Source organism: Euleptes europaea, chromosome 9 (assembly GCF_029931775.1).
Source record: "Euleptes europaea isolate rEulEur1 chromosome 9, rEulEur1.hap1, whole genome shotgun sequence".
Lineage (NCBI taxonomy): Eukaryota > Metazoa > Chordata > Lepidosauria > Squamata > Sphaerodactylidae > Euleptes > Euleptes europaea.
The window spans coordinates 59,985,056-59,997,323 of record NC_079320.1 but is presented as its reverse complement, the minus strand read 5'-3'; the positions used below and the strand labels follow the sequence as shown (position 1 = coordinate 59,997,323).

The 12,268-nt window shown below is 46.4% G+C and overlaps 1 protein-coding gene across 1 annotated transcript; it reads right to left on the bottom strand.

Annotated features, from left to right (window-relative positions):
* Positions 1 to 6,579: 6,579 nt before the first annotated feature.
* HELT (helt bHLH transcription factor) lies at positions 6,580 to 9,211 on the bottom strand. The gene is made up of 4 exons (XM_056855851.1): positions 9,184 to 9,211; positions 8,633 to 8,737; positions 8,215 to 8,311; positions 6,580 to 7,156 (listed from the first exon to the last, which is right to left on the bottom strand). The coding sequence occupies exons 1-4, from the start codon at positions 9,208 to 9,210 to the stop codon at positions 6,669 to 6,671; spliced, it is 717 nt and encodes a 238-aa protein (XP_056711829.1). The 5' UTR covers position 9,211; the 3' UTR covers positions 6,580 to 6,668.
* Between the last annotated feature and the right edge of the window lie 3,057 nt (positions 9,212 to 12,268).

Here is a 12,268-nt window from a genome sequence, read left to right as displayed (position 1 = left end):
ATTGAAACAGATAGCAGTTGAGGTAGCAATCTGCATCTTTCCATTCCCCAGCACTATGTTCTGACTCCATTTTAGGAATTCTTGTAACTGGTTTTAGACTTTTAATTTGAAAAAAGCACACAAAGGCAACAGTATTCCCTATATCAACTCTAGTTTGAATCTGAGTGTCCACGAAAACTTCTTGAAGGTGTCAGAAAAGAGAATGTAGGTCAGGTTAGACTTTCATGTTCATCATTAGATGACCGGCACATCAAGTGGAGGTTTGAGTAATTAATGTTCCATTGTAACAATAATAATTTAACGTAGAAATTTCATATTACCTCAAACACAGTGTTTTGCAATGGAATTGCAAGCAGTGAACACAGTGAGTTGCCGGCCTAGGGCCTAGCAGTGTCAGGCACTCCCAGCCAGTGAGTTATGAAACCCTGTATGTGCAATGTTAGAATGTACAAGCAATATTTGTGGTAGAAAGAGCAGGATCATGCCCAATAGTGTTGCCCTGCTCAATTCTGAGTGTACAGCCTATGTGCATACAGTTTGCATGCACAAAGGCTCTGTGCTGATGTTAGGTTGCAGTGTATGTAAGTGGGGAGGGGCTCACAGAGCTCAGTGGTAGAGCATCTCCTTTGCATGTAAAAGATTCAAGGTTCAATCCCTGGAACCTCCAGTTAAAAGGATGAAGAGAGTAGATCATAGACTCATAGAGTTGGAAGGAACCACCAGGGTCATCTAGTCCAACCCACTGCACAATGCAGGAGATTTACAACTACCTCCCCCACACATACAACCCAGTGACTCCCTACTCCATGCCCAGAAGATGCCCAAGATGCCCATGGATGATATGAAAGACCTCTGTTTGTAGGGTTGCCACCCTCCAGGTAATGGACAAGAAAAGCTTAGTCTGCAGAAATCAACAAGTGAAGCTTCTCAGAGTACACAGAAAAGCCCTTATCACCTGTTGCAGGAAACACATCAAACTGCTGATGAAGTAGGGTTGCCAACCTCCAGGTAATAGCTGGAGATCTGCTGTTACAACTGATCTCCAGCCAATAGAGATCACCTGGAGAAAATGGCCACTTTGGCAATTGAACTCTATAGCATTGAAGTCCCTCCCCTCCCCAACCCCTCCATCCTCAGGTTCTGCCCCAAAAACCTCCCACCAGTGACGAAGAGGGACCTGGCAACCCTGAGATGCTGGAGAGCCACTGCCGGTTAGAGTAGACAGTAATGACCTCAATAGACTAATGGTATAAGGCATCTTTATTTATTTGTGTCTGTTCACGTGTATGAGGCCAGCAGCTGCAATCCTTTTCCTGGTTCTACATGCATTGACTGTACATTATGTTGTGCGTACAGGGTTGAACTGATGTGGACAAGTGATGCTATATGTGTGAACCAGTCTCAAGTGTGTACATCTTAGAATGTATATCTGCTTTTCTTGCAGTGTGAGATGGTTTTGATCTGTATAACATAATGTATAAGCAAATGAGCTGTTATCTGGGAAGCAACTGGTTCAAGCCAGTTAGAAACTCATTAGGAAGACTGCGTCAAGCCACTCTTAATCCCTGGGTTGCCAGGTCCCTGTTCACCACCAGCAGGAGGTTTTTGGGACGGAACCTGAGGAGGGTGGGGTTTGGGGAGGGGAGGGACTTCAGTGCCATAGAGTCCAATTGCCAAAGCAGCCATTGTCTCCAGGTGAACTGATCTCTATTGGCTGGAGATCAGTTGTAATAGCAGGAGATCTCCAGCTCGTGCCTGAAGGTTGGTCACCCTAGTGATTAAAGAGGGGTATACAGCATCCTTATAGGCTGTGAGGAATTTTAATCCCCCATATGGCAGTATTAATGAAGGCTTCCTTTGCATGGTTGTTGTAAGCATAACTGTAATAATAGATGGGAAGTGTTTTTACACGGAAAGTGTTAGATAAATACAACATATTAATATATTTTTCAGGAGAACTGGTGCAAGAAGCCCTAATCCTGAAATGACAGATAATTTCCGAAGCAAGCAGCAACTTCTCCTTTTCACCGTTCTGTTCCCCTCTTGTGTATTTGGCTGTTGGTCCCCTCTTGCCTTGTGGTCTGCCGAGTGGGTTCCCTCTGAGGAACCATATTGTTTTGTTATTTATTCATGAGTGTCTTTGAACCCTATCTGGAACTGCCATCTTCTCAAAGGCTCTTGACTGGTCTCTCCCTCTCCCTCACCTTGCTCTGTTGTGTGCTGAAGGGCCAGTCTAAGGCTGGTGAGCCCATAACTGTGAGGAGAACATAAGGATTTGTTTGTTTAATAACGCTTGAAAGCACAAGTGACCTCTGTATTAAGAAGGCTGCTTGCTGGGCACCGGGTGGACCCATCCGAACGGCAAGGCTCCTCCGGCAGCCAAGGCAGATTCAAGGAGGCCGAGGCCTTCTTGTGGTGAACAGCTTTGTTCCTCATTCCCATGTGTAGAGAGAACCTTTGATTTCATGGGGATGATTATTTTTATTCTTGCCCACTCAAGGATGAAGCCCAAGAAACAAGATATTGTCCTTTTCAGAGACAATACAATGGATCACCTCCAGGCCCAAACCACTGGGAAGTTTTCTCTGTGTTTTGTTGGGGGCTCTTGGAAACCAGCACTATACAACTTACTTAAAAAGAGGGCACATGAGAGAAGGCGGCATGAATTGAAGCATTGTGGGAGGACCGGGGGGGGGGGGGGAGGACACATTGAACTCTAAATCTGCCTCGATTTATTCTTTCTTCAGCCTAAACAAGTATCATTCACCTTATGAGAAGGAAATAAAAACTACCTAATATTTGACTCTCGCCCTTTACCGGAGGCCGTAGATATTGGGGAAGGATGTGTGTCTGTGCTACAGAGCTTGGAGACTTGGAGAGTCAGAGGAAGATTTGAGGGGGGACAAGAGGGTAAGACTTTTATCCCAAAGTCATTGTAACTCTAAAGCGGGGTTTATCCTCCTCAGTGAAATGAAAATGAGAATTGGGGGGGGGGGATCAAGAATAGAAACATTTCAGCCCAAAGGCTGTCATGGCCCACTGCAAGTTTGCAAAATTATATGTAAATGACCCAAGTTTTGACTATGGTGGCCTTGTACTAATCCCACAGAGAATATCTACTTAGCAAAGGAAAGCAGGGAAGAGGGGTGGGTGGGTTTGGTCTAATTTGGTTAACAGTGGACAAAATGTTGAATAAATTAATAATAATTTATATTTCCAGGGTAACACTATATCTGTAATGCTTCAGTGCCGAAGGATATTCTGCATGGCTTAGTGCCGGGAGAGAGGAAAATAGTCAAAGGCTTTTTCTTCATTTTCTTCCTCAAGGGATGATGAAAATGAGTGTAAGACATGGTTCCCAATAATAGGCACCAGCCATTCTCCTGCTGCTGCATATATTTTATCCAGCAGACGTTCAATCAGAGCTATTTTCTTACTGCCTTCCTTTGGATTTAGAGTCTTAAGTGTGTCTTGACAAAACAGTCCGTTATTTCCTCCCTGTCCTCAAATTGTCCAGCAATATGACCTCTCCTAAGTCAATCTGTTGCACCAGGTTTTTCTGTGTTTACAGTTTAAATGGAAGAAATACACTGTGCTTTAAACTCATTGTAATGAAGATCTTTTTTGTCTGTCTTGGGATAATGGGGAGGATGCCTCACAAATTGTGGGTCAGCCTATTCTGTGACCTCAGTAAACAATCCAACTCAGATCTCCAGGAAGCCAATAGAATTAAATCACAGATCCAGAAGTCCAAACCTTACCAAACAATGTCTATAGTAATTTACACAGAGATAAGTTTTGATCATTGTTATTTGATAAAAATTGAGCAAATGATCACCAAAATATCTTTGTTCTGGGTTAAAAGTGGTTAAATCATTATCACATATATCTAGAGGCTGATATTGCTGTTCTAATTTCTTTCTAGAGCAAGTAAGATATGTTTATACATGCAAACAAAAATTGATTGCACTTTGAACAATAGCCATTTTATACAGATGGAGAGACAGAAGCTGCTATATACAAATCCAGAGTTTTATAACATGAAAGTCTCCAAGTTGTTTCTTACCTTATTTCTTTCCTTTTATGGATATAATCTCATCAGATTCCCAATTCAGGGAGCAGAGGAGAATGAGAATACTTTCTCCTACCTGTGTTTCTTTATTTAGATATGCTGCTTTTCTGCCCAATGTGGACCCAAAGAAGAAGAGTCAGTTTTTATATGCTGACTTTCTCTACCACTTAAGGGAGAATGAAACCAGTTTACAATCACCTTCCCCTCCCCACAACAGACACTCCGTGAGGTAGGTGCGGCTGAGAGAGCTGTGACTACCCCAAGGTCACCCATCTGGCTTCATGCGTAGGAGTGGGGAAACCAACCCGGTTCACCAGATTAGCATCCGCTGCTTATATGGAGGAGTGAGAAATCAAACCTGGTTCTCCAGATTAGAGTCCACCATTCCAAACCACCGCTCTTAACCACTACACCACGCTGGCTCTCTCAAAGCAGCTTACAGTGTTATTCTACCCTCCTTCATTTTATCCTCACGGCATCACCCTGTGAGGTAGGTCAGGTGGAGATAGTGACTGGCCATAGGTCACTACCCAGCAAGCTTCCATTGCAGAGCGGGACCTCTAACCTGGATCTCCCAGATCCTAGCATGACACTCTTACCATTAAGCCACACTAGCATGAATGTGGATGTGAGGGGTAAATCCCTAAGAATTTCATCCTGGTTAAGAGCCAAAATGATTACAGGCAGGAATGTGTTTCCCACTGAATCCAGTGGATTGTCATCTGAACACAACAATGACTTCTAACACCTGGCACAACAGTATTAAATAATCCGATCAATTTTAATAAACAAAATAAGCCAAATCTAAAACTAAGTAAAATTTCTCCGCACATCTCTACTCGTGGCTGAATTAACATGTTAGCAATACAGGAGTCACAAACTACTGGCTCACTCAACATTTGAAACAGGATCACTTGGGTCCCACTTGTGTGAACTGGAACCACAGCATGGGGACTGGACATAATAGCTGCTGCGATTTGAACAAGGGTGGTAGCCCTTTTCCCAGTTGTTGCAGTCAGGCAGAACATGACAGTGGCCCATCCTCCACTTTAGAGCATTGGCCTCCACACGGCCAGAGCAAGAGCTGACCAGCAGCCCCAAGCATTCACACATTCAATTGTGTGTGGGGTTAACAAGCACATGATCTGTCCACAGTGAACCACATGCGGAGCTATGTGATGACCTGGTCCAACCCATGTTCTTGACAAGCCAATTATAAAACATCCCCAGACCATGTCTCTTCAGATTAATTAGCGTGAGATTTCCTCCCAAGGAAGTGTGCCGGTCTCAGGCCCACTTTGCAACCACAACAGGCACCTAACAGATGAAGGAGCTTTGGGCTGTTTACCGACTTTGCACCAAAAAGAGCACATTTTGTACAACAGGGCCGGGGCTCAGTGGTAAAGCCTCTGCTTGGCATGCAGAAGGTCCCAGGTTCAATCTCCGGCATCTCCAGTTAAAGGAACCAGGCAAGTAGGTAATGTGAAAGATCTCTGCCTGAGATCCTGAAGAGCCGCTACCGGTCGGAGTAGACAATACTGACTTTGATGGACCAAGGGTCTGATTCAGTATAAGGCAGCTTCATGTGCTCTTAAGTCAGTGGCAAAACTCCCAGGTGTGCTAACAGAGCAATACTTCAGCCTCACCCAATATGGCACTGCAGTCTCCCACATCTCTTTACAATAGTTTCCGTTCCCCTTAGCATATTTGTTTCCTCTTTAAAAAAATAATTTAATATCCAATTAAATCCACAAATTCAGACAAAAGGTCAAGATATCTTACATTGTTTTCTTGTCTGTTAAAGCCTACTCTTTCTTTAACTGTAAGGTCTAACATTGCTCCAATCTATGAATGTGTGGTATAACCATTTCTTCCCACTTCGACGAGTTATTTGTTTAGCTGCTGCCAAGGCTTATAATATGATTTAGAATCTTTCTCCTTCTCTTTCTCCTTCTGAGAGGTTCCAGGAAGAAGGAATGAGTTAAGTGGATTAAGTTTCAATCAACAATCTAGTGTAAAATCAATGTGTCTTAGTTTCTAACCAACATGGCACAGTAATTTGACATACTCTTAACACATGCCCAATTAATTAGCTAATGCTGTATTTTTATTCAATTTATACCATGTCTTCCCCCAGCAAAGCTTAATAGAAAACAAGCAAAATGGGCATATTGCATTTACTTGTGCCAACACAGAAGTAAACATCTGGAAGAACAAGACAGCAGGACACTGAATAAATAAAAACAGCAAACATATGTCAGTCTGGCCATAATCTGACCCTTGACCAGTGGTTCATCTTTATTTCACTCCATTTATTCCACCATTACTATCATATCTATTTACATTTGTTGGCAGGATCCTGAGGTTCAGGCTAATTTACCCTTGAGATCATATAAATATGCAATGTACCAGTGAGGTTGAGCGCTGCCTGGCTTCATAAGGCCATCTATGCCTTTAAGACCTACAAGGCAGGAAGAATTTTGGTGGTCTGGCGTCTTTGCAGCATGAGGAAGGCAAAAGCCATATACTTCTCTGTGCAGCTATTAAAGGCACAGGGACCCTCTTTGGATAACAAGTTGACAATCCCAGATGCAGGCTATAGCACAGATGGGTGCTGGCTGGCAGGCAGGGTGAATGCATTCGGGTGGGGATGGCCCATCAAGTTGAGGTAGTGGCGGTCCAGACCTTGCACTGATGACAGGAATGCGCTGCGCTGCTGTCCAGGGCCAGAAAGGGGCATCGCAGCATTAGGAATGTAAGGGACAGGGGGGCTCCTTGCAGAGCTGTGCCAGGAGAAGGGCCCTTGCCCAGAGCCTTGTTGGAAAACAGAGTCATTGGGACTGTGCCCCAAGCAGTCTAGTGCTGGTGGAAGCGGGTAGGAGAAGTCTGGCTCTGGGAGAGATCCCAGGGAGGTAAAGATGGGTTCTGTGGCAAGATGAGCTTTGGACTGCAAGAAAGCCAGGATTCGTGCGTACTTGGTGTCTTTGGTCTCCATTCGTTCGACTGTGGTCAGGTAGTAAACGAGATTCTTCATGCATTCGTGGTAGCCGTAGTGAAAGTAGTTGGCAAATTCAGCTAGTAGTTCTGAAGAAAGAAAAGAAAAGGTCAATCTTCCAGTTGGTAACAGCAATCTACTTTTAGCCAAAGGAGGATGTAAGTAGCAACTAACTAGAAGGCAAATTATTTAATTGGGAGAGGTAATAATTGGGAGAGGTAATAATTGGGAGGGGCTGTGGCTCAGTGGTAGAGCATCTGCTTGGCCTAAGACCCTAGAGAGCCGCTGCCGGTCAGAGTAGACAATACTGACTTGGATGGACCAAGGGTCTGATTCAGTATAAGGCAGCTTCATGTGTTCAAGACTATTGGTACTTTAAAGCTTGAACTCATGAAGCTGCCTTATACTGAATCAGACCCTTGGTGCAAACTGGATGCAGCAGAAGTTTCTGATAGCTTGGTGTGCGTGTGTCTTGTAAGCATATGCATCAGTGTCTAATCAAGCATCTGATGAAGTGGATTCCAGTGCCACGATGAATTGACCACAGCATCCAGTATTTTACTGTGTATCTTCATAAGCCTTGCTGGATCAAATTAAATGTCCATTTAGTTCTACATTCTGTCTCCAGCAGTGGCTATTGTTTGTCCACTAGATTCACTAGTCAGGAGAGCAATTGCCTCTAACCAGAGAGATTTCCTTTGGCTTGTAAACCCGTTTGATTCTTCCTTAAGTGGTAGAGAAAGTCGGCATATAAAAACCAATTCTTCTTCTTCTAATATCCATTAACAGGTTGTGAATTTACTGTGTTGTTTCAAAGAGAATGTTAAGTGTAAATGGAACATTCCAAATAATAGTTGGGAAATTTAGTGTGAGAGACACTGGGTTGCCAATGACTTCCCAAATTATTAGAGATTTAACTCAAGGCCCACAGCACTAACCAGGAAAACATAATATGCCCACAAGCTCCTTTTGGAGCAGTTCCCCCCATGCCTAGCCAGGGATTCCCATTTCCTCTCTAGACAAAGGTGAAAATTAGAGACACCAGAGTTCGTTTTCCAGAATTCTGCCAGCAGCCAGAACGAGAGCTTTCTCTCTGCGTCTGCGTGCCCAACGCCGAAAACGCACAGCCGGTGAATGGCGCGCCTACCCTTTTCTCTCCCGCGAGGGAAATCGGCAGAGTGAAGGGCTCTCAGGTACTGGACGGTCATTTCAAGGATCTCAGCCTTCTCTAGCTTGCCGGAACTCTGAAAAACATGGAGCGAAAGATGTCAGGAATCTTTTGCTTTGATGGGGGTGGGTGGGGTGAGTCTGTGGATCCAGTGTGAGTTAAGAAGGCATCGCAGGGGAAATCGATGCACATTTCATTCACTCTGTATGCCTCCAAGCTGCCATTGCCAAAAGCGATCTTCGTGGTCCCGTCATGTGTTCGGAATCGTAGGATTCCCTGCTGCCCCATGCGAAAAGCGCAGAAGCAGCTATACCTGGGCAAAGCCCACCATGGTTGCCCTCCTGCACCAAAAGGACAAAATGCAGCGGTGACGTTTTCTGTGGGGATACACACATACCTGTTTAGCCAACGCCATTGGCACCATCTTCCCGAGTTCATTAAGACACCGGTTGATCCGATCCCGCCTCCTTTTTTCGATCACTTTGTGGGAAACCGGGATCCTCTGGAAAACACATTAAAAGGTACAGTATAGACGGGCAGATCATACCAGGGCGGAAAGGAACATGGCACCAAAACGCAAACAAGCCCCCGGGGCCCTTATTTTCTTACCAGTTCACCTAAATATTACTTTCCCAGGCATTTGGTCTGCAGTTTAATAACCCACCTAGGGGCAGTATCCTATCGACCTGTACTTTAAAAGCCAGTGATGCGTCAGTTCCCGAAACCGAACTGCGCTCCTGATTGGAGAGCAGCAACAACAGAAGTCTCCAGAGAGGCTGTGGTCTCTGCAGCGTTCCGGGAACTGGCGATTAAATCGGTTCGTATCTCCTGACGGGACATGCAGCGGTTGCAAGGGCTGGCTTTGTGGCCACGGGGAATGGCTCGCTTCGGAGGCCGAGCCCGGCCGCTGCGCGCGGGGCTGCCTGCCGCACGGAGTCCCCAACTCACTCTGCGTTCCTTCGGCTTGGAGGCCATCCTGGCGGAGCGGTCGCCGACGTCCCTCCTCAAGCGGTCCAGGCGGACTGCAGAGCCCCGACTTCCAAGGGGCGGTTTATAAAGCGACGATTTCCGAGGGACAGGCCGGGTGGGGTGTGCGTGTGGATATTCACGAATCCATAGGATTAGGGAAAGCAGTATTGGGGACGCGGGGGGGAGGCATGCATTAAAGATCAGTTGTTGAAAACGTGGGTATGTTTGGGTCTCCCCCCACACACACACACACACCAGCAGCCCAGGGGCGGCGGGGGGGGGGGAGAACACATTAGCTTTGTCACTCCACGTGGCCCTTCAAAGGACACGTGATTCCCCCCCCCCCGCCTCAGGATTTGCATGGCAACCGGCCGCGCAGGGCTGTGGGGAGCAGCCAGAGAGCTGGGCGCAGTGGCGCGCCGGCCGCCTGTGAGACACACAGGCCTCCCTTCTTTCAGGCCCCCGAAAGGCCCGGCCGGTCTCTCACACGACCGCCTGTTTACAAATCCCAGGCCACCCCCCCCCCCTCTCCAAGCGCTGACTGCATTTTAAAGCCTGTCCAGAGTCATTAAAGTAATTAAGTAAGCCCTTAATAGGCTGTTCCGCCCAGTTCAAGGCAGAACCCTTGGAGACGGAGTGGGCCCGTTTGTTCTCAGGCTTTTCTCACACGACTTGGTGACGCGTCCATCTTTATGAGAGATGGCAGCGAGAGAGGCCCTGTTTTGTTTCTCCCGCTTTATGCGGCGGGGACACCCCGGCAGGTGTGGGGACTAGAGGCTGGCACGAGATCCCCCCCCTTTTTTTTAAGTTTCCCTCCTCCCCTCAGCAGACCCAGGGAGGTTCCCTCCAACCTTTGGCACACGACAGTCCTTTTTGTGCGGGGCGCGGGTCTGGAGGTTGTTCTTTTTCCCCTCCTTCCCTCCCACCCCCCGTCCCTTTGGAGAGGCTCAATTTGTAGCCTATTATCCTATAGGAAAATGTCCCATTGAAAAGTGTGAATGGTTTCATCGGGCCTAAATTTTAATAATGCGGGTCAAAGAAAAGAGGGGCCAAATAAAGAGGGGAGCGCAGCTGGCCTGGGAGCGCTTTATGCGGCGTCACCTGCGAGGAGAGCCGCCTACAGACTCGCTATTCATTTGCCTAATTTTGGCCAGTTTAACCAACTTCAGGAGAAATTATTGTGGCATTGTGAGGGAGGGCGAAGCTTTCTGATCGAATTAACAGCATGTTTTGATCCGGTAAATGTCATTAGAAAGAAAGCAACAATCGCGTTTAAAGGGGCCGGGAGTGAAATGCGCCAAGTGGAGACGCCAAAGCGCAGCGCTCACAAAGGGAGCAAGTCACTGCCACAGGGAACTTTTGTACACGCACATTGCTGACGTTTTTACACAAAAAGGCATTATTTCATACTTGAATACGTCTAATCCAACAATTGTCTATTTTCTGCAAACATATTTTCACAGCATTGTTAGCTTTTTTTTCCTTTTCTTCCTAGGGCCTCTGTTCTGGCAGCCGCGCTTCTCGCCTCAAGAGCGCATAGGGTTTCTCTTTTGGGGGGGGCAACGAATTGGTCCCGCGGGGGGGCTGAGGGGGGATCATGGAGCCTGGGGAAGTTGCTCGCTTGGCTTCCGAAGGCTCGAAGAGGAAAAATATCGAAAGCACACAAACAGGAGTTGGGGGAAATTCGCTTCAAAGGGGGAAAGAGGCGGGCTCCTTTCCTCTCCAAAGCTTCGGTGCGCATTTGGGTGGCTCTTTCGACTTGGCTTGGCATCTCCTTCTTTTGAGGCATGGGGACATTCCCCGCCCCCAAACCAGTCGAAATTACACCTCGCCGAACTGAATAACAGGTGTAAGTCGGAATATTATTCTGATTTGCACATTCATGGGGGGGGGGAACATCCCCTCGAATTTGGAGATGTGTGCCAGCGTCTCCAGATTTTAACCCTGCTATCATGGAAACGGTGCCTGCTATGGAGAAATGTTACCAACGTGCTTGTGTGATTTCAGATTCATAGTTTCAGGGACACTTTTTGTCAACACTCCCATTCGCTTTTTAAATGCATACATTTCCCCAGCCTTAATTTTTGTTTAATTTAAATGAGGCAAACAACACCATTTAAGCTTTGCTTTGGGTTACTTTTTTTAATGTTAAAGTAAAAGCAAGCGCAGATTCCTATCTCGTGTCGGAACTTTTATTTTTTTTTGAAAGGATCTGGCCTCTTGATGTTTTGTCTGCCTCCTGTTTTGTCTGCAACCCGATGGGTAACTAAACAACTCCATAAAACGTTCTCAAAAAAACGTTTGCGTGCCTTGCATGGTTCAGCCCGGGGACGCTCCGGCGCGTTGTCCTGCTTGCCAGAGATACTCTTTCAGACGGCTTGTAGGTTTCAGTATATTCATTCTTGCACAATGGGATTAGAAACTAACCGTTATCATCCAAATTAACTAAACTGTGAATAGTAAATGTGAGAGCTTTATTTTTTTTTCCCCTCTCTCTCTCTCCAGCCAGTGGAGATGGAGTTGATCCTCTTACTGTCTGTGTTAACCGCCAGCTGCAGGCACCTGCAAGGAAACTTTTTTTCCCCCTTCCTAATTTAAACACCAACCCGTCTTGTTTATTTGCTGCTTCCCCCCCCCCTCTCTGTCGGAGAATTGTGTCTCGGCCAGGACAGCCTCGGATGAGGCGCAGGTTCAGGCTGACAAGGAAAGCTGGAAAGGACACATGCAAAGAGGATATGACAGCGGTGATGGGGGCGAGGGCGCTGGAAGCGTTATGGCGTATTAGGAGGAGATGTTTGCTTTTACTTCTGATTTTCTAACGTTGCATCTCTGCTCGGGCTAACAATGGAGCACCAGACATACATTATTAGCTGCTTTAGGAGAGCTCTTGACCCGTTTCCCCGCGGAGGCTTGCAGAGGTATAAAGAGCGTTTATCTTTTAACTCTCCAAGAGGGTGCTCTTTTATTCGTCCCAAGCACGAGTGTGCACAGCTATGGCACATGGAGACACGGGGATTCCCTCTCTCCTTTTCTTTCCAATGGCGAGGATTTCATATTAAAAAAA